The 26,861-nt window shown below is 47.4% G+C and overlaps 1 protein-coding gene and 1 pseudogene across 1 annotated transcript; both read left to right on the top strand.

Moving 5' to 3' along the window:
* The first annotated feature begins 1,724 nt into the window (after nt 1-1,724).
* On the top strand, nt 1,725-25,358 carry GFRA3 (GDNF family receptor alpha 3). The gene is made up of 8 exons (XM_003829227.6): nt 1,725-2,012; nt 11,801-12,088; nt 16,702-16,794; nt 18,391-18,703; nt 22,197-22,300; nt 22,457-22,591; nt 22,982-23,070; nt 23,300-25,358. Exons 1-8 carry the CDS (start codon nt 1,922-1,924, stop codon nt 23,387-23,389), a joined length of 1,203 nt encoding a protein of 400 aa, XP_003829275.1. The 5' UTR covers nt 1,725-1,921; the 3' UTR covers nt 23,390-25,358.
* Nucleotides 5,639-11,789, top strand: LOC100991807 (ubiquitin-ribosomal protein eS31 fusion protein-like; annotated as a pseudogene).
* Nucleotides 25,359-26,861: the final 1,503 nt, after the last annotated feature.

Here is a 26,861-nt window from a genome sequence, read left to right as displayed (position 1 = left end):
GACACTGAGTATCTATCAGAGTAGGCACCCTGAGCAAGCTTCCTTTCCCAAACCCTCTTCCTGCCCATAACATGATTTGGCTTGGGCTGGAGGAGGGGGAGGGCAGAGGAGACACCCCTTGACCACCTCACATCTTTGTTGGTTCATGGGTCTCAGCCCTTTCCTATCATCCCAAACAGCCTGAAATTGTTACATTTTGCTTTATAAATTCCTTTCTTAAGTATTGTCAGTTTCAAAAAAAAAAAAAAAAAAACCCCAAAAAACGATTGTCTGCCTGTAATAGCAGGTGTGAGAGAAAATGAGGTGCCTGGAGCATATTTCTCTCTGGCAATGGGGTAGAGGGCCTGACATCATGGGGCCTTTAATGGTAGCCCCCCAGCTTCATGTTCCCTAACCTTTCTGGAGAGGAGGGCTTGGGAAAGGCACATGGAGATAGGGTGGAGCTGGGGGAAAACAGGCCTTGTACAAAAGCTGAGTAGCCAGATGTTCACTTTTACAGCTCTTCTGTAAAACTGGCAGGGCAGATATAGATTAAAACGAAGGACAAACTCCATTTAAAGTGCATTACAGCTCAGGAACCAGCACCCCCTGGGCAGGAGAAGGGAGGGAAGGGCACAGAGGCCACATCAGTCTCCTTCCTTATCTAGGGCCACATGTCTCTCTCCTAGCTTTGCCAAGGGTGATTTACACCCCCAGCTGGAATTACTCTCTTTCTGGACTGATTACATCGGCAAATGCCCCCCAGAGGCCACAGCAGGATGGCCATATTCAGAAGCAGCAGCCAATAAATCTCAGAGGTTTATATTGCGATTCTCAGTACTCCCTGCTGGCCCTCTGCCAGGCTGGCTGTGGAAGTAAGGAGGGGGTCAAGTTAGAGGGTTAGGGGATGAAACCCTCCACTTCCTTTCATCACCCTCTTCTCCTTCTCTCTTTCTATGCGCTGCTTAGTTCTCATTCTTCCAAGCCATTCTGCTTCTGGCTTTATCCTGGGATCTTGTGGGAATCAGGCCCAGGCCCAATAAATACCCTTATCCTTATGGGTAGATGTCCTGTGTTCTGGGCACAGATGTGTTTCTACCTAGTTGTTTAATCCTGATAGAGTAGCTTGCTCTCTGAAACTCTCATCATGTGAAAAGGATGGGCTCCTAAATGGTCTCTCCAGGCACCTTCCTCAGTGAGCTTTGGTCCAAGGAAATCTCTGCTATTTAGTGGAGAGTTTAATCTTCCATCTTCCCTCATGACACCATCGGGGCTGAATTTTGGAATCTAATGCCCCAGGTCTGCTCCCCCAGCAAAGCCATTCCACCTGTCTGCGACCCATCTTTGCAGCATCTTGAGCTTAATAACCACCCAATCTTACCCTAGAAGACACTTAGGAGAGGAAAAAACGAGATCATAGATGTGCAAATTCTAAGAAAAATACTAGAAATGCAAGTGCCCTTGTGTTGGCTTGTTCAAGTTTTGTTACAAAATCTCTTTTGTGGTGGTGTCTGTTCTTTGATGTGTGGGTGAGTGGGATCCAGAAAGTGAGAAAGGGTGCTTTTCTTGGAGAAATATTTGGTTCTCCTAGATGGCGAGTTTCCAGCGGCAGCTTCCACAATGTCTTGCTAGTCGAACTTGTCAGACAGCAGGTGGGCCGCCTCGGAAAGAGCAACCTCTTCCGCGCCAAGCCCGGCGGCTCCCGGGGCGCCGGCCCTCCCCCGCCCCCACCCCCGCCGTCCCTCGGACCAGCGCTGGAGGCGCGTGGTGTGGACGCGCGCTTCGGAGTTGGAGGGCGGCGCCCAGGACCCTGGTGGGAGAGTGTGTGCGTCGCGCTGGAGGGCGGGAGGCGGGGGTGGGAGGTGCCGGTCGAGGGAGCCCCGCTCTCAGAGCTCCAGGGGAGGAGCGAGGGGAGCGCGGAGCCCGGCGCCCACAGCTCGCCATGGTGCGCCCCCTGAACCCGCGACCGCTGCCGCCCGTAGTCCTGATGTTGCTGCTGCTGCTGCCGCCGTCGCCGCTGCCTCTCGCAGCCGGTGAGTGTCGGAGCGCGCACCGGCCGGGGGTACAGTGGGAGGGGGAGGTGAGGTGTAGGCGAGGCCCGGGGCACCTGTCCGGAGAGGGCGCAGCAGCCTTCCGGTGCATCCGAGCCGAACCAGGGGAACTGGAGCAGGAAGCCCAGGGTGCCTGCAAGGGGCTGGGGTCACACCTAACACAGTGTACGAACTGAGATAGACTGAGTGCCAGCAATGGCCTGGCCACCCAAGCATCTTCTCCTCGCCCCATTTTCCCCCCTCTTCCCTCTTTTGAGGTAGGTCTACACAGTCACAGAACAACCCACAGCCAGGTCACTACCAAGACAGCGTCTCTAAGAGGCGGGGAGAATCAGATCAGAAACAGAGTGTCATTTGCTCCACGTGGGCTTTAACTCTTCCATCTGCTTTAAGGACTGAGGAAGAAACTAGGTACAGGTGAAGAAAAAGAAGTTCGTTAAAACTGACTTGTTTCATGACCTTCTACAATAGCAGGCCTTGCAAGCCGTCTAGCACAGTGGCTTGCCCCTTGGATAATAAATAATCCACAATAGATGTTTTGTAGATGTAGTTCAAGGCCTGGTTTTAGAACCAGGCCACTCCCCCAAGGAAGAACAGCCTGGGATCCGAGATCCCTGGAAGGCCCATGGCCTTCGTGAGTGGTATGGGTGTGTGGAATCTTATTATGCGGCTCCTGCCCAGAGACTGAATGGAGGGACTCCTGAGACAGAGAGACCACCACACTGCCCTGAGACCTCAGTCCACAACGCAGTGCTGTAGAAATGCTGCCTTGAGACAGATATGGAAGGAAGGAGGAAAAACCCTGGTCTGTCCACCTGCCAACATCAGTAAGTCAGGGCAGCAAGACATCACCAGTCTGATTTGACTGCCCAGGAAATTTCACTAATCCTAAAGGTTATGGCTGCATGTCAGGATCAGGGGAAAACATTAAACACCTTTCTCATTAAATGGTTTAATGAAGCAGTGTTGGTGACAGATCTATTTTCCACAGTAATACTTGACAGCAATGACATCTGGTTAAGTAGCCTCATTGAAAATCCATAAAACAGTCATCTAGGAGGTACCATGTAGAGCCAAGTGCTCTTCAAGAGCACAGACCAACAGAGGGCTTTGGGGGTGGAAAATATCATTGCTCAGGGCCTGCTAAAGCCAAGCATACAGGAGACCTCTGATTCATAGGGAAGTGGTGTCATGTACTGAAAATCATTCTGAAGTGGATAGGAGGCTGGAGTCCTGGGTTCTAGCCTTGACTCGGTCTTGACTTGCTACATCCCCTGGTGCACATTACTTTTCTTTGTTCATCCAACTATAAAATGGGTACCTGGGTTGTGGGCCTCATTGATGAGAAACAAATGAGAATCTTGTGCCCTGAGGCATAGCCTGATCTGACCCATTCTGTAGCTACTCATTCTCTGATGAGCCAAGAAGCAGAAAACAAAGTTACAAAACCAGGTTGCTAACAAATCAATATGAAATAGACGTGGCAGTGGCTGCATAAATGAGGAGGTGGGGCAAGTAATAGAGAGTGGTATGGACTATAACAAGCTGGAAAAGGCATGACTTGTCAAAAGGGGGCAGTCATTACTCAACTCCACCCATTACATGTGGGCCCAAGTGTTTCCATTTTTCAAGACAAATTGGAAATTAATAGTTTTATTTGAAATCTGATTTTTTTTTTTTTTGAGACAGGGTATCAATCTGTCACCCAGGCTGGAGTTCAGTGGTGTGATTCCAGTTCACTGCAGCCTCAACCTCCCATACTCAAGTAATCCTTCTGCCTCAGCCTCCCCAGTAGCTGGGACTGTAGTAGTGTGCCACCACACCTGGTTAATTTTTGTATTTTTTGTAGAGACGGGTTTTTGCCATCTCGGATGCCCAGGCTGATCTTGAATCCTGGGCTCAAACAGTCTGCCCACCTTGGCCTCCCAAAGTGCTGCAATTAAAGGTGTGTGCCACCGCACCTGGCCTAAAATCTGATTTTTAAATGTTGGCCACTAATTACAACTTTAAGAAAATACTGGCTGAGTGCAGTGGCTCACGCCTATAATCCCAGCACTTTGGGAGGCTGAGACGGGTAGATCACGAGGTCAGGAGATTGAGACCATCCTGGCTAACACAGTGAATCCCCGTCTCTACTAAAAAATAGAAAAAATTAGCCAGGCATGCTGGTGGGCGCCTGTAGTCCCAACTACCCGGGAGGCTGAGGCAGGAGAATGGCGTGAACCTGGGAGGTGGAGCTTGCAGTGAGCTGAGATCGCGCCACTGCACTCCAGCCTGGGTGACAGAGTGAGACTCCGTCTCAAAAAAGAAAAAAAAAAAAAGAAAATACTGTGAACGTGCAAAAAAAACCAACCAAACAAACAAACAACCAAACCACACACACACACACACACACACACAAAAACCAGAAAAGAAAATACTGCCGGGAATGGTGGCTCACGCCTATAATCCCAGCATTTTGGGAGGCCAAGGTGGGTGAATTGCTTGAGCTCAAGAGTTCGAGACCAGCCCGGGCAACATGGTGAAAACCCATCTCTACAAAAGATACAAAATTAGCTGGGCGTGGTAGTGCATGCATGCAGTCCCAGCTACTTGGGAGGCTGAGGTGGGAGAATTCACCTGAGCCTGGGAGGTCGAGACTGTAGGCTGCAGTGAGTGGCGATTGTACCACTGCACTCCAGTCTGGGTGACAGAGATTAAAAGAAAGAAAAGAAAAGGAGAAAGGAGAAAGAAAAAGAAAAAGAAAGGAACAGAACTATGCTGACTAAAAAAGACATATTTGCACACTGAATCAAATTATGACCTTTGCCCTGGATCAAGTCCTGTGTTTCACAATCCAGGAAACACAGGTTCCACCTTGTTGAGATGAAATTTAACGTGGCCCCCAAGTTCTTTGTTGAGATGAATGCCCCTAAATCCATCACTGCTCAAACTTGGTAAAGTGTCAACTAAGAAATTGTTTTCTTTTGAAAATGTTTACAACTCAATAGTTAGTACAGTTAAATATTTATGGCCGGGCACAGTGGCTCATGCCTGTAATCCCAGCACTTTGTTGAGGCCGAGGCGGGCAGATCACCTGAGGTCGGGAGTTCGAGACCAGCCTGACCAACATGGAGAAATCTCGTCTCTACTAAAAATACAAAATTAGCCAGGCATGGTGGGGCATACCTGTAATCCCAGCTAGTTGGGAGGCTGAGGCAGGAGAATCGCTTGAACCCGGGAGGCAGAGGTTGCAGTGAGCCGAGATCACGCCACTGCACTCCAGCCTGGGTAACAAGAGCAAAACTCCACCTCAAAAAAAAAAAAAATTATTTTTAGTCCAGTTACAGCAATAGGACTTGAATCTGCCACTTTTCTTTGTGTACTTACCACTTATTCAGTACCTACCGGAAGTAACATCGTAAACTTGTAGAAATTCCTCAATCTTTTTAAATCCATGTTCCCCTTTTGGTAAATATATAAAATCTCATACCTTCCTTAAATACTTTTTGAAATCTCAAAAGCTTTTTTTTCATCTTGTACATGTAAAATTATCAAATATGCTTTTTGGAAATACATATTTCCTAGAGAAATTCTGATATACTTTTTCTTTTCCATAGGTTATTGGGGTACATACAGGTGGTGTTTGGTTACATAAGTAAGTTCTTTAGTGCTGATTTATGAGATTTTGGTGTACCCGTCACCCGAGAAGTATATACTGCACCCTATTTGTAGTCTTTTATCCCTTCCCCTCCCCCACGCTTCCCCCCAAGTCCCCAAGTCCATTGTATCATTCTTATGCCTTTGTATCCTCATAGCTTAGCTCCCACATATCAGTGAGAATATACGATGTTTGGTTTTCCATTCCTGAGTTACTTCACTTAGAATAATAGTCTCCAATCTCATCTAGGTTGCTGCAAATGCTGTTAATTCATTCCTTTTTTTTTTTTTTTTTTTTTTTTTGAGACAGAGTCTGGCTCTGTCGCCCGGGCTGGAGTGCAGTGGCGTGATCTCGGCTCACTGCAAGCTCCGCCTCCCGGGTTCACGCCATTCTCCTGCCTCAGCCTCCGAGTAGCTGTACAGGTGCCTGCCAGCACGCCTGGCTAACTATTTTTTTTTTTTTTTGTATTTTTAGTGGAGACGGGGTTTCACTGTTTTAGCCAGGATGGTCTTGATCTCCTGACCTTGTGATCCGACTGTCTCAGCCTCCCAAAGTGCTGGGATTACTGGCGTGAGCCACCATGCCTGGCCAATTCATTCCTTTTTATGGCTGAGTAGTATTCTATTCTATCACAATTTCTGTTCCATTCGTTGATTGATGGGCATTTGGGTTGGTTCCATGATTCTGCAATTGCAAATTGTGCTGCTATAAACATGAGTGTGCAAGTATCTTTTTGGTATAATGACTTCTTTTCCTCTGGGTAGACACTCAGTAGTGGGACTGCTGGATCAAATGGTAGTTCTACTTTTTTTTTTTTTTTTTTTTTGAGATGGAGTCTTGCTGTGTCACCACCAGGCTGGAGTGCAATGGCATGATCTCGGCTCACTGCAACCTTCGCCTCCCAGGTTCAAGCGATTCTCCTGCCTCAGCCTCCTGAGTAGCTGGGACTATAGGCACACGCCACCATGCCCAGCTAATTTTTTGTATTTGTGGTGGAGATGGGGTTTCACCATGTTGGCCAGGATGGTCTCAATCTCTTGACCTCATGATCTGCCTACCTCGGCTTCCCAAAGTGCTGGGATTACAGGTTTGAGCCACTGCGTCTGGCTTGTTTTTTTTTTTTTGTTTTTTTTTTTTTTGTTTTTCAGACAGAGTTTCGCTCTTGTGCCCCAGGCTTCAGTGCAATGGCTTGATCTCAGCTCACTGAAACCTCCGCCTCCTGGGTTCAAGTGATTCTCCAGCCTCAGCCTCTCGAGTAGCTGGGATAACAGGTGCCCGCCTCCGCACCTGGCTAATTTTTGTATTTTTAGTAGAGACGGGCTTTTGCAGTGTTGGCCAGGCTGGTCTTGAACTCCTGACCTCAGGTGATCTGCCCACCTCAGCCTCCCAAAGTGCTGGGATTACGGGGTGAGCCACCACGCCCAGACTACTTTTAGCTCTTTAAGGAATCTCCAGACTGTTTTCCTCAGTGGCTGTACTAGTTTACATTCCCACCAGCAGTGTAGAAGTGTTCCCTGATCACCGCATCCATGCCAACATCTACTGTTTTTTGATTTTTTGATTATGGCCATTCTTGAAGTAGTAAGGTGGTATCACATTGTGGTTTTGGTTTGCATTTTACTGATCATGAGTGATGTTGAGCAATTTTTCATATGTTGGCTATTTGTGTATCTTCTTTTGAGAATTGTCTATTCATGTCCTTAGCCCACTTTTTGATGGGATTGTTTGTTTTTTTCTTTTTCTTTTTTTTTTTTTTTGAGATGGAGTCTTGCTCTGTCACCCAGGCTGGAGTGCAGTGGCATGATCTTGGCTCACCGCAAGCTCCGCCTCCCAGGTTCACACCATTCTCCTGCCTCAGCCTCCCGAGTAGCTGGGACTACAGGAGCTCACCACCATCCTGAGTAGCTGGGACTACAGGCGCTCGCCTCCACACCTGGCTAATTTTCTGTATTTTTAATAGAGACGGGGTTTCATCGTGTTAGTCAGGATGGTCTCAATCTCCTGACCTTGTGATCTGCCCACCTCGGCCTCCCAAAGTGCTGCAATTACGGGCATGAGCCACTGCGCCCAGCCAACTGTTTGTTTTTTTCTTGCTGATTTGTTTGAATTTGTTGTAGTTTCTGAATATTAGTCCTTTGTCAGATGTATAGATTGTGAAAATTTTCTCCCACTCTGTGGGTTGTCTGTTTACTCTGCTGACTGTTCCTTTTGCTGTGCAAAAGCTCTTTAGTTTAATTAAGTACCAGCTATTTATCTTTTTTTTTTTTTTTTTTGCATTTGCTTTTGGGTTTTGGTCATGAAATCCTTGCGTAAGTCAAGGTCTAGAAGGATTTTTCCAATGTTATCTTCTATAATTTTTATAGTTTCAGTTCTTAGATTTAAGTTCTTCTTTTTTTTTTTTTTTTTTTTTCAGATGGAGTCTCACCCTGCTGCCCAGGCTGGAGTGCAGTGGCACAGTCTCTGCTCACTGCATACTCTGCCTCCTGGGTTCAAGCGATTCTCCTGCCTCAGCCTCCTGAGTAGCTGGGATTACAGGCGCCCGCCATCACACCCAGCTAATTTTTGTATTTTCAGTAGAGACAGGGTTTCACCATGCTGATCAGGCTAGTCTCGAACTCCTGACCTCAGGTAATCCACCCGCCTTGGCCTCCCAAAGTGCTGAGATTACAGGCGTGGTGGCCAGATTTAAGTTCTTAATCCATCTTGAGTTGATTTTTGTATAAGGTGAGAGATGAGGACCCAGTTTCATTCTCCTACATGTGGGTAGCCAATTATCCCAGCACCGTTTGTTGAAAAGGCTGTTCTTTCCCCACTTTATGTTTTCGTTTGCTTTGTTGCCAAGATCAGTTGGCTGTACTGGGGCGAAACTAATCCCTGATGTTAGAGACAAAGATACTGCCTTTTCGATCCACCATCTGCAGTGGAGCCACCACCAAAATGCAGATTTTCATAACAACCTTTATGGAGAAAGCCATCAGTCTTGAGGTTGAACCCTTGGATACAAGGAAATGTAAAAGCCAACATCCAAGATAAGGAAGGAATTCCTTCTGACGAGTAAAGACTGATCTTTGCTGGCAAGCAACTGGAGGACGGATGTGCTTTGTCTGACTACAACATTCAAAAGGAGTCCACCCTTCTTGTGTTGAGACTTCGTGGTGGCCCTAAGAAAAGGAAGAAGTCTTAAACTACTCCCAAAAAGAATAGGCCAGGCACTGTGGCTCATGCCTGTAATCCCAGCACTTTGGGAGGCCAAGGCAGATGGATCGCATGAGGCCAGGAGTTCAAGACCAGCCTGGCCAACATGGTGAAACTACCTCTCTACTAAAATTACAAAACCCAGCTCGGTGTGGTGGCGCATGCCTGTAATCCCAGCTACTTGGGTGGCTGAGGCAGGTCAATCACTTGAACCCAGGAGGCAGAGATTGCAGAGAGCTGAGGTCATGCCACTGCACTCCAACCTGGGCAACAGAGCAAGACCTGGTCTCAAAAAAAAAAAAAAAAAAAAAAAGCGTAAAAGAAAAAAGGTGAAGCTGGCTGTCCTAAAATACCATAAGGTGGATGAGAATAGCAAAAATAGTCACCTTCGTCAGGAGTACCCTTCAGATGAATGTGGTGCTGAAGTGTTTATGGCCAGCCACTCTGACAGACATTATTTTGGCAAACGTCTGACCTATTGCTTCAACAAACCAGAAGACAAGTAAAAGAAATGAAGACAGGCTGGGCGCAGTGGCTCACACTTGTAATCCTAGCACTTTGGAAGGCCAAGGCGGGTGGATCACTTGAGGTTAGGAGTTCAAGACCAGCCTGGGCAACACGGTGAAACCCTTCCTCTACTAAAAATACAAAAATTAGCTGAGCATTGTGGCGGGTGCCTGTAGTCCCAGCTACTCGGGAGGCTGAGGCAGGAGAATCGCTTGAGCCCAGGAGGCAGAGGTTGCAAGGTTGCAGTGAGCTGAGATTGTATCACTGCACTCCAGCCTGACTCTAACTCAAAAAAAAAAAAGAAAAGAAAAGAAAGAAAAAAAAAGAAATGAAGATACTGGTTTACTTGGGAGCACAGTGACTGGAAGAGGGCTTCAGGGTTACTGATAATGTTCTATTCCTTTATCTGGATTCTGGCTACACAAGTGTATTCAATTTGTGAAATTCATTGAGCTATACATTTTTGATTCATGTACTTTTCTGTGTTACACCTCAACAAAAACTTTATTTCCAAGGAAGATGTACAAATGGCTAACAAGCACATAAAAATATGCTCAACATCCTTAGTCATTAGGGAAATGCAAATGAAAGCCTCAATGAGATACCACTTCATGCTCACAAAGATGGTTATAATTTTTTTTAATGGAAAATAACAAGAGTTGGCAGTATGTATAGAAACTAGACTCCTCGTACATTGCTGATGGGAATGTAAAATGGTACAGCTGCTGTGAAAAACAATTTGGCGGTTCCTCAAAAAGTTAAACATAGAATTACCGTATGACCCAGCAATTCCATCCCTAGGTATGTATCCCAAAGAACAAAAAACAGGTGTTCAAACAAATACTTGTACATGAAATGTTCATCAAAGCGCTATTCACAATAACCAAAAGGTGGAAGCAACCCAAGTGTCCATTAACTGAAGAATGGATAAACAAAATGTAGCATATCGATATAATGAAATATTAGTCATCCATAAAGAACAATGAGGTACTGGCTGGGTGTGGTGGCTCATGCCTGTAATCCCAGCACTTCGGGAGGCCAAGGCAGGCAGATCATCTGAGGTCAGAAGTTCAAGACTAGTCTGGCCAACGTGATGAAAACCCATCTCTACTAAAAATACAAAAATTAGCCAGGTGTGGTGACATGTGCCTGTAGTCCCAACTACTCAGGAGGCTGAGGTAGGAGGATAGCTTGAACCCAGGAGGTCAAGGCTGCAGTGAGCTGTGATCGTGCCACTGCACTCCAGCCTGGGAGATAGAACAAGACCCTATCTAAAAAAGAAAAAGGAGAAGGAGAAGGAGAAGAGAAGGAGAAGGAAGAAAGAAGAGGGAAGAAGGAGAAGAGTTGATGGTGGCTTGATCTAAGGAGGTAGTGACACACATGGAGAAAAGTGGGCAGATTCCAGATGTGTTATGGAGTTGACAGGACTTGCTGAATTGAACACAGGCTGTGAAAGAAAGAGATGAATTAAGGCGCGGTGGCTCACGCCTGTAATCCCAGCACTTTGGGAGGCTAAGGTGGGCGGATTACCCGAGGTCAGGAGTTTGAGACCAGCCTGACCAACATGGAGAAACCCCGTCTCTACTAAAAATATATAATTAGCTGGGCGTGTGATGGCGCATGCCTGTAATCCCAGCTACACGGGAGGCTGAGGCAGGAGAATCGCTTGAACCCGGGAGGCGGAGGTTGCGTTGAGCCAAGATCACGCCATTGCACTCCAACCTGGGCAACAAGAGCGAAACTCTGTCTCAAAAAAAAAAAAAAAAAAAAGTTCTCCTAGATTTTTATCTTTGAACAGCTAGTGAGATGATGATGTTCTATTACCCCATGTTGAGCACCCTAAATCCTAGGATGCAGGGGCTTCCTTCCGGGCTGTGGAGGAATCTTCGTATTTCTGAGTAAGAGACAGGGTCAGATTACCCTTTCTTTCCTTCTGGAATTAGCTCTCTACCCCAACCCCAGCCAGTTTCCACCTTCAGGTATTTTAAAATGATTTTTAATGGGAGACTCAAAGTTATTGCTGACTCCCATTTAGCACTCCCTTGTCCATTCTCAACTCTCTCGTTCTGATACTAGCCCTGCCCACGGCATGGCTCTGCCTGGGGCCCCCTTCCTCTGTGCCTGTCAGGGTCATCAGGCTCGCCTTCAAACAACTATTCCCTTCACCTCCCTGAAGGCTGAGCAGCCTCTCTGCAAACCCCTATTTCTTGTTGGGCCTGGTCTGTTCTGTCCCGACTGTGGCAGCTGCAGACTATCCAGTCCTGCTGGGCTTCTCTCTCTCTCCACACTTATTCTTAAAGGCCTTTTGTGCTACCCTAAGACTTTCACAAAGTTTCATCAGGAATATCCCTCTCCCAACCTCATGACTTGGTATTCCCAGACAGCTATTCTAATCTTACGTAGCCTCACCTGGTATCTCCTTTTACAGGAGACCCCCTTCCCACAGAAAGCCGACTCATGAACAGCTGTCTCCAGGCCAGGAGGAAGTGCCAGGCTGATCCCACCTGCAGTGCTGCCTACCACCACCTGGATTCCTGCACCTCTAGCATAAGCACCCCACTGCCCTCAGAGGAGCCTTCGGTCCCTGCTGACTGCCTGGAGGCAGCACAGCAACTCAGGAACAGCTCTCTGATAGGCTGCATGTGCCACCGGCGCATGAAGAACCAGGTTGCCTGCTTGGACATCTATTGGACCGTTCACCGTGCCCGCAGCCTTGGTGAGGCTCCCATTATAGAGTGGACTAAGCTGGGGAAGATGGCTCTTGGGGGTTGTTTTTTAATCCTGCAGGATATGGGCCACATGGTAGAATCTGAGGAGGAGGATAATGAAGCTCTGCATTTGACATCAGGAAAGGTGGAGGGATAGTGCTGGGATCTCCTTGGGGCCCCATAACACTGCCCTCTCTTCTCCCTACTTCCCCCTTTCTTACCTGGCAACATGTCAGTTCCCACTTAGCAGAGCTGTGAAACAGGCTGAGGCCCAACCTGGGGAGTTCCTGGAACAGCGGGTATGGACAGCGGGTATGGACAGGAGATGGGAGAAAAAAGTCTTAACCCATAAATAGGCTCCAAATACCAAGTTCAGAGAGATGGGGAGGTAACATCTTGGTCCAGCCTTTAACAGAAAGAATACTCATTAACCAGCCAGGAGATGTGAGAGAGAGAAGGCACAGAAAGAGCCAAAGAGGAGCTGCCTGTCACTCTTTCCATAGGCCCCTTATTAGTCAGCTTTTACCGGACTATGTTGCTGTAACAAAACAGTGACTTGCAAAACAAAGGTTTAATTCTTGCTCATGTTCTGTATTGGCTCTTTCATGGGCCTTCTTCATTCTGGGATCCAGGCTCAAGGTGCAGCCTCTGTCTGGGATGTTCCCTTCTCGTGGCAGAAGGAAATGAGCATTGGCAGAACCACGTGATGATTTTTAAAGTTTCTGCTCAGATCTTATATACACTACGTCTGCTTACATTTCATTGAGAGAGCAAGTCACATGGCCAAGCCTGACATCACTGGATTGAGAATTATACTTCTTCCACAGGGAGATACCAAAAATCACATGGCAATAAGTGAGGATATACAATCTTACAGGGAAGGCAAAGAATGATTGGAAACAATAATACAATCTACCATTGTCAAAGTATTCATTTCTCTCCCTTCTGCAAGTAAAATACACCCACCTATTTTCCATGGAAGATGCCCTAAAAGCTCTGTTCAAACCTGACATCAAGCCGGGTGTGGTGGCTCACACCTGTAATCCTAGCACTTTGGGAGGCCAAGGCAGGCGGATCACTTGAGTTCAGGAGTTCAAGACCAGCCTGGCCAACATGGTGAAACCTCATCTCTACTAAAAATACAAAAAATTAGCTGGGCATGGTGGTGGGCGCCTGTAATCCCAGGCTACTTGGGAAGCTGAGGCAGGAGAATCACTTGAACCCGGGAAGCAGAGGTTGCAGTGAGTCGAGATTGCACCACTGCACTCTAGCCTGGGTGACAGAGCGAGACTCTGTCTCGAAAAAAACAAGCAAAAAGCAAACAAACAAACAAACATGACATCAGGCTTCAAGTCTAGGATCTCATGATAGTTTCCAAATTGGGTCTGGATGTGGCTCCTCTTAATCTAAAAACTTATGAACTAAAAAGACAAGTCATCTGCTTCCTATACGTACTCAGCATATAATAACGGAACAGGATCAGGATAACCACAACAAACATTCTCAGAAAGGGGAGGAACGGGCATCTAAGTGTGGTGGCTCACACCTGTAACTTCAGCAACTTGGGAGGCCAAGGCGGGAGTATCCCTAAAGCCCAGGAGTTCAAGACCAGCCTGGACAACATAGCGAGCTCCCATCACTACAAAAAAATAAATAAATTAGCTGAGTGTGGTGGTGCACACCTGTGGTCCCAGCTACTCGGGAGGCTGAGGTGGGAGGATCACTTGAGTCCAGGAGGTTGAGGCTGCAGTGAGCCATGATCACACCACTGCACTCCAGCCTGGGTGACAGAGCAAGACCCTGTCTCAAATAAATAAATGAATGAATGAATGGGAGACACACAGCAGACATTGATTCATAGCAATTCTGAAATCCTGCTAGACAAATGTTGTAAGGGTCCTCTTCCCTGGGAATAGGGATTGTTCTTTAATAAGGCCCTGTTTTTACTCCACGGGAGTAGTTGCCCTATCCATTGTTTTCCAGAGCTCTTGGCCCAGCCCTCTGGAAAGGTCCTTCCTCTTTCAGTTTTCTCTTTGGCCACATTTGAAAAGGGTATTAGGGACTACATTCTCCCTGAGGACTGAGCCGCATTCTCAGCCTGCTTCCTGCCTGAGAAATGTTGGGGCATTTTAAGTCTCAAATAGTCACGGTCTCTTTTAATCTACACTGGTAGCTCTTTGTAGTACAACTCTCTGAAAACATAATTGCTGCTTATATCTTTGATTTCTATCATCTCATGTGCCTGTGGCCTTTCCCACAATTCAAGACATGCCTCTTTTTCTACACCTAATTAGAAGCACCTAGCCCTTATCAGGCTTCTGTGGAAGAGCCACTACTTTAGTCTTTTTTCCCTGAGTACATTTGTCCAACTGGCAGGACTTATTGGGTACCATCTTAATCGACTGAGAGATATCCACAAACAGTGTGATAGCCACATACCTCATTTGGTCTTTTCCCCAAGGCTGAGTTGTAATCAACCTTATCACTCAAAGCATTTTTTTTTATGTTTTATCTTTTACCTTATGAATACAAGAAACAGTGGCATTTCTTCTTCTTCTTCTTTTTTTTTTTTTTGAGACAGAGTCTTCCTCTGTTGCCCTGGCTGGAGTGCAGTGGCGTGACCTTGGCCTACTGCAACCTCTGCCTCCCGGGTTCAAGCGATTCTCCTGCCTCAGCCTCCTGAGTAGCTGGGATTACAGGCCCCTGCCACCATGCCTGGCTAATTTTTGTATTTTTAGTAGAGAGGGGGTTTCACCATGTTGGTCAGGCTGGTCTTGAACTCCTGACCTCGTGATCTGCCTGCCTCGGCCTCCCAAAATGCTGGGATTACAGGCATGAGCCACTGCGCCCAGCACAGTTGCATTTCTTAATCCTGCAAGTCCTGAAATTTCTAGATTATCTTTTCCTCCACATTTGGGAACTGGCCAATTCTTTTCTGAGCTTATATCTTGTAGTACCTTGCCAAATGCAGCCAATAGCAATCAAGACATACTAGTAAACTTCTGCTTCTCAGCTTCCCCTAACAGTGCAAACTCATTCAGCGTATAATCTTCCCAGTTATCACACACAACAATTTTACCAGATGCTTTGCCACTGCATAATGAAGGCTGCCATCTTTCCAGCCCCCAGTAACAGCTTCCTTACCACCCATTGCCCAGTACCAAAGCCAATGACACACATTATATTATTTTATTACTGTAGCACTCCACTTCTAGGTACCAATTGCATTTTATTTTTGCTGTTTTTTTTAGTTGGAGTCTCACTTGTCACCCAGGCTGGAGTGCAGTGGCACAGTCATAGCTCACTGCAGCCTCAACCTCCTGGGCTCAAGTGATCCTCCCACCTCAGCCTCCCGAGTAGCTGGGACTATATGTGTGTGCCACCGGACCCAGCTAAATTTTTTGTAGAGATGAAGTCCTGCTGTGTTCTCCAGGCTGGTCTCAAGTTCCTAGGTTCAAGGAATATTCCTGCCTCAGCCTCCCAGTTGCATTTTTTTTTTTTTTTTAGATGGAGACTCACTGTCGCCCAGGCTGGAGTGCAGTGGCATGATCTTGGCTCACTGCAGCCTCCGCCTCCCGGGTTCAAGTGATTCTCCCACCTCAGCCTCCCAGGTAACTGGGATTACAGGCATGCGCCACCATGCCCAACTAATTTTTGTATTTTTAGTAGAGATGGGGTTTCACCATGTTGGCCAGGCTGGTCTCGAACTCCTGACCTCAGGTGATCTACCCGCCTAGGCCTCCCAAAGTGCTAGGATTACAGGTGTGAGCCACCGTGCCCGGCACCCCATTGCATTTTTAGTAAGAATTTGCTAGGTTATGCTATTGCAACAACCAATTCCCAAATCTCTGGCTTTCAACAACAAAAATGTATTTCTTGCTCATGTTACACATCTGCTGGAGGCTTCTATGAGTTGGCCTTGTCTCTGTTCTACTTGTCTTCTTCACTGGAAGATCCAGGCTGGTAGAGGAGAAAGAGTAGCAGCAGAACCATGTGAAGATTCTTAAAGCTTCTGCTCAGATGTGATTTACATCACTTCAGCTCACAATCCACAGACCAGAGCAAGTCACATGGCCAAGCCTGCCATCAGTGGGGTGAGGAAGTGTACGCCTCTCACAGGGGGTGTGAAAGTTACATGGCAACAGGTGGGGAAGTATAATCCTCCCAAGGGGTGGGGAACAAATAATTGGAAACAATAATACAGTTTACCACACTCCTTGTTCCCTGTTTTCTACTCCTCATCCTAATCACTTCTCTTTCCGAACTTCCTCAGAGGCTTCTCCCTGAATCCTCTTGCCTCCCTACACTGTGTGCTGAGCACCATCGCGTAAGTGCGATGGTGCTCAGCATATTTATTTATCTCACTTATAGCATGGTGCTCAGCACACAGTGTGCTTAACAAATGGTAGCTCTTATTATTCTTATAGCTTATTGGTGGAGCCCAGCCTATACCTTACGGCCCTGCATTTTTCTCATCTTTGCACAGCTTGCAGCTGGTTAGGTAGAGGCTGTGCTTTTCCTTTTCTCCACAGGGCTTTGAGGTCTGAGCCAGCAGCTTCAGCCCCTCCAGCCTACCCCACCCTGGTCCTCAGCATTCTGGTGCTCCCCACCTTGTCTCTAGGTAACTATGAGCTGGATGTCTCCCCCTATGAAGACACAGTGACCAGCAAACCCTGGAAAATGAATCTCAGCAAACTGAACATGCTCAAACCAGGTGTGGAGGGCAACTAGGCTCGGGAACCAGAGGCTGGGGCTGGACCCTGGAGGAAGGGTGGCTGGGGAGGGGCAGAAGTTGGGGGGCTTATAAGGGGAATGTTTCTAGCCTACCAGGTGACTAAGGAAGACTGTGTCAGGCTGGAAGTGTGAGCTCTGGGGCATGATCTGGTCTCACAGGGGTCTCCAAAGGACAGCAGTTATTAGGGAGGCATTTGAAGAGAGCCCATTAGGGCTCCCTGTTTCCACAAGGTGAGCCCTTGCAAAGGGCGTGGTGGGAGTGGCAGCAGCCCCAGGAAAAATTGTGCTGAAATGCAGTATTTACTTGCATTCAAGGCAGCTGGGAAAGTAGCCTTTTTGTCCCTGAAGACTAGGAAATTGCTTGTTTTCAACCATTCTAATGGGATGGGCGAGGTATTGGGCAGGAAAAGAGAGTGTGACTCTGCACGGGGTGACTCAGGGTGGGGAGCCATCAGTCTGGCAAGGACTGTGTTGCATGTTTTTCAGGAAAGTGAGGCTATGAGTTAATTGAGGAAAAACATACACACATGCACTCTCTTTTTAAGAAAGATGTGAGCTTTATCATTAGAATTAGAATTTTGAGAAAAAGACATAGAGTTTCATGCATGAAAAACTCTAAGTGACAAGATCAGCAAATAACCTGTTGCAATTACTTGATTGCTGTGGCTGTTGGAATATTCTGTTAATAGAAATATCACCATAATTTCCCAAGATTCAGAGTATGGGGAACAGAGTATACATGAATCAATTAATGAAAGATGGGCAGGTGACATTAAAATGGAACAGGATAGGTGCAGACGAAGCCAAAACCAAACCAGAAACCTAAAATAGAATTTGGATGCATCTGTTTTGGACAGTTCTGAAAGTGCTTTAGAATGTTGCAGGTACTCTAGGTTATCATTTCTACCATCAGATCTCACAGCATAGCACTGAGGAAAGAGGTATGGTTATTTAAGCTTTCTGGCTGCTTGAATTCTAGATAAATGGGTGTTCGATGCATATAGATGATGATAGTGATTATTCTTATTATTTTACGTAGTCAAGATGAGGAGTTGTGCCGGGCGCGGCGGTTCATGCCTGTAATCCCAGCACTTTGGGAGGCCGAGATGGGCGGATTACCTGAGGTCGGGAGTTCAAGACCAGCCTGGCTAACATGATGAAACCCCATTTCTACTAAAAATACAAAAAATTAGCCGGGCGTCGTGGCGCATGCCTGTAATCCCAGCTACTCGGGAGGCTGAGGCAGGAGAATTGCTTGAACCCAGGAGGCGGAGGTTGCAGTGAGCCGAGATCACGCCATTGCACTTCGGCTTGGGCAACAAGAGCAAAACTCCGTCTCAAAAAAAAAAAAAAAAAAAAAGAGGAGTAGGATGGGGAAGGCTTCAGAACAGCAGGTAGAGTTTGTGGGGAGAGGGGAAGCCCTGGATTAGGAGTGGGTTTATTCATGACAGGCCTTCTTTTCCTCCTATATCCACTACCTTCTTGTCAAATCAGGGGTTTTCCGGGGTTCCTGTGGAACCTGGGGTGCAGGCGTGCAGAGGGCCCAGCCGACTGACTCCGTGCCCTTTCCCCCCAGACTCAGACCTCTGCTTCAAGTTTGCCATGCTGTGTACTCTCAATGACAAGTGTGACCGGCTGCGCAAGGCCTACGGGGAGGCGTGCTCTGGGCCCCACTGCCAGCGCCACGTCTGCCTCAGGCAGCTGCTCACTTTCTTCGAGAAGGCCGCCGAGCCCCACGCACAGGGCCTGCTACTGTGCCCATGCGCCCCCAACGACCGGGGCTGCGGGGAGCGCCGGCGCAACACCATCGCCCCCAACTGCGCGCTGCCGCCTGTGGCCCCCAACTGCCTGGAGCTGCGGCGCCTCTGCTTCTCCGACCCGCTTTGCAGGTGTGTAGTTTGGGAGGATAGGGTGGGCAGGGATGAGGCACACGCCACTCCTTCCTGGCCACGTTCCTGTGCTGAGCAGGGTCTGACCCTCCCAGGGAACCGTGGACCCACTGGCTGCTTCACGAAGTAGCTACCTTGGATATTTTGTGGAAGTCTTTTCTCAAAAAGAATATATGTCTCTTTTTTCTTTGCTGTAAAACCTCAGGAAATATAAAATGTATTTTAAAAAATCATTCAAAATTCTATCACCTGAAGATAATCTATCATACTTTGGGAAGCATTTCCTTCCAGTCATTTTCTATCCAGATAACAAAAGTAGACATTCTGAGAATATATTTGTGTCTTACTTTTTTTCTCTTACGGCACATATCTCATGAGCATTTTTCTGTGGAGGTGGTGTGGAGTAGTGGTAAGACAGGATCTGAAGTCAGACGGGTTTGAATTTAAATCCTGGGTCTCTGCGATCTTGAGCACAGCACTTAACCTAAAAATTCCATCACTAAACCTAAGGTTCCGTTTAGTCCCCTGTAAAAACTGGGATAATAATGCAGACCTCATGGGATTCTGGTGAGAGTTAAATTACATAATTTATGTAGAGTGGTGTAGAGTACCAGTGAAGAGTAAGTGCTCAATAAATGGTAGTGCTTATTTTTTTACTTACTGTCCTTTAAGAACTTTTTTCTTTTTCTTTCTTTCTTTCTTTTTTTTTTTTTTTTTTGAGACAGAGTCCCCTTCTGTCACCCAGGCTGGAGTGCAGTGACATGATCTTGGCTCACTGCAACCACTGTCTGCCAGGTTCAAGCGATTCTTCTGCCTCAGTCTCTCGAGTAGCTAGGACTACAGGCTTGTGCCACCATGCCCAGCTAATTTCTTTATTTTTAGTAGAGATGGGGTTTCACTATGTTGGCCAGGCTGGTCTCGAACTCCTGACCCTGTGATCCACCTGCTTTGGCCTCCCAAAGTGCTAGGATTACAGGTGTGAGCCACCACACCCAGCCAAGAACTTGATTTTTAAATGCCTGCATTATATTCCATGTATGGATGCCCTACACTTTATTTAACCATTCCTCTATTGCTAGATATTTAGGTTTTTGTTTTGGGTTTTTTTTGTTTGTTTGTTTCTGTTTTTTTTTGAGATGGAGTCTCTCTCTGTCATCCAGGCTGGAGTGCAGTGGCACAATCTCGGCTCACTGCAACCTCTGCCTCCCAGGTTCAAGCGATTCTCCTGCCTCAGCGTCCCAAGTAGCTGGGACTACAGGCATGTGCCACCAGGCCCGGCTAAATTTTTGTATTTTTAGTAGAGACAGGGTTTCACCGTGTTAGCCAGGATGATCTCCATCTCCTAACCTCGTGATCCGCCCGCCTCAGCCTCCCAAAGTGCTAGGATAACAGGCATGAGCCACCGTGCCCAGCGATTTTTTTTTTTTTAAGACAGAGTCTTGTTTTGTCACCCAGGCTGGAGTGCAGTGGTGCGATCTCGGCTCACTGCAGCCTCCGCCTCCTGGTTTCAAGGGATACTCCCCCCTCAGCCTCCCAAGTAGCTGGGATTACAGGCGCCTGCCACCACGCCCAGCTAATTTTTTTTGTATTTTCAGTAGAGACGGGGTTTCACTGTGTTGGCCAGGCTAGTCTCGAACTCCTGGCCTCAGTTGATCTGCCCACCTTGGCCTCCTAAAGTACTGGTATTACAGGTGTGAGCCACCGTGCCCAGCCAGATTGGTTTTTTTTTTCTTCTTCTTCTTCTTTTTTTTTTGAGACAGAGTCTTGCTCTGTCACCCAGGCTGGAGGGCAGTGTTGTGATCTCGGCTTACTGCAACCTCTATCTCCTGGGTTCAAGCGATTCTCCTGCCTCAGCCTCCTGAGTATGTTGGGACTATAAGTGCACACCACAGTGCCCAGCTAATTTTTGTATTTTTAGTAGAGATGGGGTTTTGCCATGTTGGCCAGGCCAGTGTTGAACTCCTGAGCTCAAGTGATCAGCCCACTTCAGCCTCCCAAAGTGCTGGGATTATAGGCATGAACCACCATGCTTGCCCAACTCTTACTCTTTAATCTTTGTGCACTAATGTAGTTATTACTTAGGATGTGCTGCTACTAGTACCATTGCCAGATCAAAGGACATGGGAGATTGGTAAGGTATTTGATAGATTTGATAAATATTCTCTTCAGGAAATTTGAAATTCTGATCTGGCTTTCCTGTGTCTTCTCAGGACAAAACACTTACAAAATTGAAGCTATCATTCATTCAAGTGACATTTGTTGACAATAACCTTGGTTTGCAACTTGGTTCTCCTACTTAGTTCTTTGTAACCTTCAGCAAGTTACTTAACCTCTGAGACTACCACTTTCCTCATCTGTAAACTATCTTATAGTCAGGGCTCTTAATAATCATAATACTAACATTTACTGAATAACTAAATACTTACTAGGGCTAGATACTGTTTTAAGTACTTAACATATATTAACTCATCTAAACCTCACAAGAACCCCAATAAGGTAAATCGATCCTTCTTTCCTTCCTTCCTTCCCTCCCTCCTTCCTTCCTTCTTTCCTTCCTCTCTCTTTCTCTTCTTCTCTCCTTCCTTGTTTCCTTTCTTCCTTCCTCTCTTTTTCTCCTTCCTTCCTTCCTTTCTCTCTCTCTCCTTCCTTCCTTCTCTTCTCTCTTTTCTCCTTCTCTTCTCCCTGTCTCTCTTTCTCTTTCTTTTTTTTTCTTTCTTTCGTTCTGAGACAGGGTCTTGCTGTGTTGCTCAGGGTAGTCTCCAACCCCTGAGCTCAACTGATTCTCCCACCTCAGCCTCCCAAGTAGCTGGGATTACAGGCGTGAGCCGCTATGCCTGGCTTATGCATTCTCTTACTTCATCCTCACAAAAATCCACGAGGTAGTGCTGCTGTCATCTCTATTTTATAGTTGAGGAAACTGAGGTTAAAGAAGCTATCTGAGATCTCATAAGTAGGGATCGTGGAGCCCAAACTCAGAGTGAAATGCTATGGGTTCCAAGGAATGGTACATTTAACTGTTACAGGGGCACACTTCACAGAGGAAAGGCTCTGGGCCAGGCTCTGAAGGCAGAGGAGGATTTGGCACGACAATGGGCATGCCAAACTAAGGGGGAATGAGGGAGAAGGCTGCAGGCTGGACCCTCAAGAGTGACTTGAAATTTTTCTGGCCGAGTGCAGTGGCTCATACCTGTAATCCCAGCACTTTGAGAGGCCAAGGCAGGTGGATCACCTGAGGTCAGGAGTTTGAGACCAGCCTGGCCGACATGGTGAAACCCCATCTCTACTAAAAATACAGAATTAGCCAGGTGTGGTGGCACGTGACTGTAGTCCCAGCTACTCGGGAGGCTGAGGCAGGAGAATTGTTTGAACCTGGGAGGCAGAGGTTGCAGTGAGCCAAGATTGAGCTACTGCACTCCGGCCTGGGCAAGAGAGAGTGAGACATCATCTCAAAAAAAAAAAAAAAAAAGAAAGACAGAAATTTCCCTTCTTCCAGATCACGCCTGGTGGATTTCCAGACCCACTGCCATCCCATGGACATCCTAGGAACTTGTGCAACAGAGCAGTCCAGATGTCTACGAGCATACCTGGGGCTGATTGGTGAGGCTGGGGGCATGTGTAGGGAACCCTATGTTGGCTAGGCCTGAGGGTAAGAATGCTCCGGAGATAAAGGATGTGATCCTGACATGGGTGGAAGAAGGTGGGAGCTAAAGTTAGGGTTAGCCTAGGCCTTGACTACCCTTTCCCTCTTCACAGGGACTGCTATGACCCCCAACTTTGTCAGCAATGTCAACACCAGTGTTGCCTTAAGCTGCACCTGCCGAGGCAGTGGCAACCTGCAGGAGGAGTGTGAACAGCTGGAAGGGTTCTTCTCCCACAACCCCTGCCTCAGTGAGTGTGCTGTACTTGCTCCCAGCCCCTGGGGCTGAGTCAGCTGGACTCAAGGGAAGGAAAAGGGTCAACTCTGTGGCCCAGGCTGGTTCCATCCATCTCCACCAAACAGAGCAGTTCCTAGCATAGGCTTTCATTGCCATAGCCCAGGCCTTTCTTCTGTCTCCCACTCCCTGAGAAACCTCCCATGCTGCCTGTTCAACCTGTCTGGAACCCAGGGACATCTCCAGCTCAAGAAACAAGCAGAATGAGAGAGTATCCCACTTCCACCTCCCACCCACTTGCTCCCCTATAGCCCAGAGTCCCTGTGGCATTCCCTTTCCTTCCTTGGGAGCCTGAGAAATCTCCTGCCCCCATACCCTTCCAATGAGCCTTCTCTCCTCTCTTCAGCGGATGCCATTGCAGCTAAGATGCGTTTTCACAGCCAACTCTTCTCCCAGGACTGGCCACACCCTACCTTTGCTGTGATGGCACACCAGGTAGGGCCTCCTCTGTTACACCCCTCAGACCTTTACTGGGCCGGCTGGGGAAAACCCAAACTAGGCAGACAAAGGGATAGAGGCGAGGGGCTGACCTCCTCATTGCCATGAATACTAGAGACCTCTAATGGATACCTCAGGGGAAGGGGAATACCTCTTGACTGAGGCTGAGGTAGTGAAAGGGCTGAAGAAAATCCCCTGAGCTAACTCCATTCCATTTCTTCCACAGAATGAAAACCCTGCTGTGAGGCCACAGCCCTGGGTGCCCTCTCTTTTCTCCTGCACGCTTCCCTTGATTCTGCTCCTGAGCCTATGGTAGCTGGACTTCCCCAGGGCCCTCTTCCCCTCCACCACACCCAGCTGGACTTGCAGCCCACAAGGGGTGAGGAAAGGACAGCAGCAGGAAGGAGGTGCAGTGCGCAGATGAGGGCACAGGAGAAGCTAAGGGTTATGACCTCCAGATCCTTACTGGTCCAGTCCTCATTCCCTCCACCCCATCTCCACTTCTGATTCATGCTGCCCCTCCTTGGTGACCACAATTTAGCCATGTCGTCTGGTGGTGACCAGCTCCACCAAGCCCCTTTCTGAGCCCTTCCTCTTGACTACCAGGATCACCAGAATCTAATAAGTTAGCCATTCTCTATTGCATTCCAGATTAGGGTAAGGGTAGGCAGGACTGGGTGTTCTGAGGCAGCCTAGAAAGTCATTCTCCTTTGTGAAGAAGGCTCCTGCCCCCTCATCTCCTCCTCTGAGTGGAGGATGGAAAACTACTGCCTGCACTGCCCTGTCCCCGGATCCTGCCGAACATCTGGGCATCAGGAGCTGGAGCCTGTGGGCCTTGCTTTATTCCTATTATTGTCCTAAAGTCCCTCTGGGCTCTTGGATCATGATTAAACCTTTGACTTAAGACTTTGCTCTTTTTCCATTTTCTCAAATTTTGAGTATCTGTAGAACTAGGGTGTTATAGATGAAAGAACACAGGCCAGGTGATGAGATACAGCAACCCTACCACCATGTGCTATATGACTTCAGGTATGTCTCCTAGCCTCTCTGTGTTCTTGACTTGGAGTTGGAAGAAAAAATAGCTTATGTGAGGCTGTGGACCCGGGATCTGTCCCAGCTCCAGCCATTTCTCGGATACTGCCTGGGATCTGCCACAGCAGCTGAGATGGGGATCCTTAGTCAACCACACCATTTATTGAACACCTGCTTGGGTTATTGGCCTGCTCCAGATCATAATGGCATAATGGGAGCCAGAGGAAAAGAGAGAGTGGTTCTTTTTTTTTTTTTTTTTTTTTGGCTCGGAGTCTCTATCTGTCGCCCAGTCTGGAGTGCAATGGCACAATCTGCAACCTCCGCCTCCCAGGTTCAAGCGATTCTGCTGCCCCAGCCTCCCAAGCAGCTGGGACTACAGGCATGTGTCACCATGCCCAGCAAATTTTTGTATTTTTATTAGAGAAGGGTTTCACCATATTGGCCAGGCTGGTCTTGAACTCCTGACTTCAGGTGATCTGCCCACCTCAGCCTGCCAAAGTGCTGGGATTACAGGTGTGAGCCACCATGCCTGGCCCAGAGATTGTTCTTGATCTCAGGGAATTTGTAATCCTATTGGGATAAGGACACACCCACCCATGCAAAGTATAATAGTTGGAAGAATGTATTTATAGAGCTCTGGACATCTGTCTATTAATTGATTCACTCACTCTTTCAATAAGCATCTGATGAATGCTGACTCTGCACGACACTGTTTTGTGTGCAAGAGATTCTGGCATAAAAGGACTCAGATCCTATGTTCAAACTTTTTACACACCAGAGCAGGGAAGCAGACAACAGTCCATAAGAGCAGTGCAGTATGACGAGGGATATATAATAATTACGATAATCCTTTTTTTTTTTTTTTTTTTTTTTGAGACAGAGTCTTGCTCTGTCACCCAGGCTGGAGTGCAGTGGCATGATCTTGGCTCACTGCAACCTCTGTCTCCCAGGTTCAAGAGATTCTCCTGCCTCAGCCTCCCAAGCAACTGGGATTACAGGCTCACACCACCATGCCAGGCTAATTTTTTGTATTTTTAGTAGAGACGCAGTTTCATCATGTTGGCCAGGCTGGTTTGAACTCCTGACCTCAGGTGATCCACCTGCCTCAGCCTCCCAAAGTGCTGGGATTACAGGCATGAGCCACCGTGCCTGGCCCTAATTATGATGATCCTCATTTATGGAGCCCATACTGTGTGCCAAGTACTACTGTGCATTAACCGTGTGCAAATACATGCATTCATTCATTTAATCCTCCAGCAACATTTGAGTTTGTTAATCACAAGCTATTAATATGTGACCTTGGGCTTAACCTCACTGGGCCTTACTATCCATATCTGTAACATGGAAAACCATGGCACCCACCTCATGAGGAATGAGATAGTCCATGTAAAAGCATTGTGGCTGACACACAGTAAAAACTCACAAAAGTTAACAATTGTGTGTTTTTCTAGAGAATTTGGACATTACAGACAATTCTAAAGAAGAAAGAAAAATCTTTAAGCTCGCACTCGCAAGTGTCCAGACTGTTTCCTTCATGTCTGTGACCTTGAGAATCTATGGGCATGTGTAGTGTTACATAAGTGGGGTCACACACTGGATAGCAAAGTGCAAGACACAGACATCGTTCAGCATCCATGAGTAGAGTTGAGCTATATCATTCTATTTGTCAGTTGCATGACATGAACTTATATGAATGCATATTCATACATGCATAGTTTATTTAACCATCTGTGTTGATGGATATTTTGTTGTCTTCCCATTCTTCTCTGAGCCAAGTTTAAGACAGTGAGGGAGGTGACTGTGGGTAGGATGTACACAAAGCTGCCAGAGTGGTGGGTGGAATCCGTAAGTCTCTCTATATACATTCTTGTATCCCCGTAGCCTGCACAGCCCCAGGAAACGCTCAGCCAAGCTGCCTCCCTGAAAACTCCAGTGGGACACTGAGTTGACCTTCCTCCTTCCTTCTTCCCCTCCCAGGAAGATCTCTGAGCAGTCAAGGCCTCTCCATTTGCCCTGGCTCCATTAACCTAGGGCTGGGGGTGTGAATGGTACAGTCATTTCTTGCTAAGTACTTGAATTAGACTAATAGGTCATGTTTGCTTTTCTCTGAAGAAGGTCCAAATTTCTGGTAAACAACCAGACCACTCTTCCAGCCCAGGGCCCAGAGCCAAGACCCTGGGTCGGGGTGCAGTGGCTGAACTGAAGCTTTTAATGGTGTCATGGCTGTCTGGGATGGTTAATGCCATTAAACTAGCTTCTGGGCAACAATGTGGGAAGGACTTTTGGCAGCAGTGGTAAATGGAGAGTGCTAAATTACGGGTCTCTCCATGGTTGGGGTGGAGCAGACTATCTCCTAAACAACTATCTCCAAATTCACCCAATCATTCATTCACCCAACAAACCTTTAACAAGCACTTGTCTTGTCCCAGGTCTTAAGTATTTTTACAGGAGATAAGATCTGGGCCAGGCATGGTGGCTCATGCCTATAATCCCAACACTTTGGGAGGCCAAGGCAGGTGGATCACTTGAAGTCAGGAGTTTGAGACCAGCCTGGTCAACAAGGTGAAACCCCGTCTCTATTAAAAATAGAAATATTAGGTGGGTGTGGTGGCGGACACCTGTAATCCCAGCTACTCAGGAGGCTGAGGCAGGGGAATTGCTTGAACCCGGGAGGCAGAGTTTACAGTGAGCCAAGATTGCTCCGTTGCATTCCAGCCTGGGCGACAGAGCGAGACTCCGTCTCAAAAAAAAAAAAA

Source organism: Pan paniscus, chromosome 4 (assembly GCF_029289425.2).
Source record: "Pan paniscus chromosome 4, NHGRI_mPanPan1-v2.0_pri, whole genome shotgun sequence".
Lineage (NCBI taxonomy): Eukaryota > Metazoa > Chordata > Mammalia > Primates > Hominidae > Pan > Pan paniscus.
Note: the sequence above shows the minus strand (reverse complement) of the source record. Positions and strands in the feature narration are given on the sequence as shown.

What these genes read in the sequence shown, in the direction of transcription:
- GFRA3 (XM_003829227.6), top strand. Translation starts at nt 1,922, where the DNA reads ATGGTGCGCCCCCTGAACCCGCGACCGCTGCCGCCCGTAGTCCTGATG. An exon ending in GCCGCTGCCTCTCGCAGCCG is followed by an intron (nt 2,013 to 11,800) that starts GTGAGTGTCGGA and finishes CTCCTTTTACAG; the next exon opens with GAGACCCCCTTCCCACAGAA. An exon ending in AGCATACCTGGGGCTGATTG is followed by an intron (nt 22,301 to 22,456) that starts GTGAGGCTGGGG and finishes CCCTCTTCACAG; the next exon opens with GGACTGCTATGACCCCCAAC.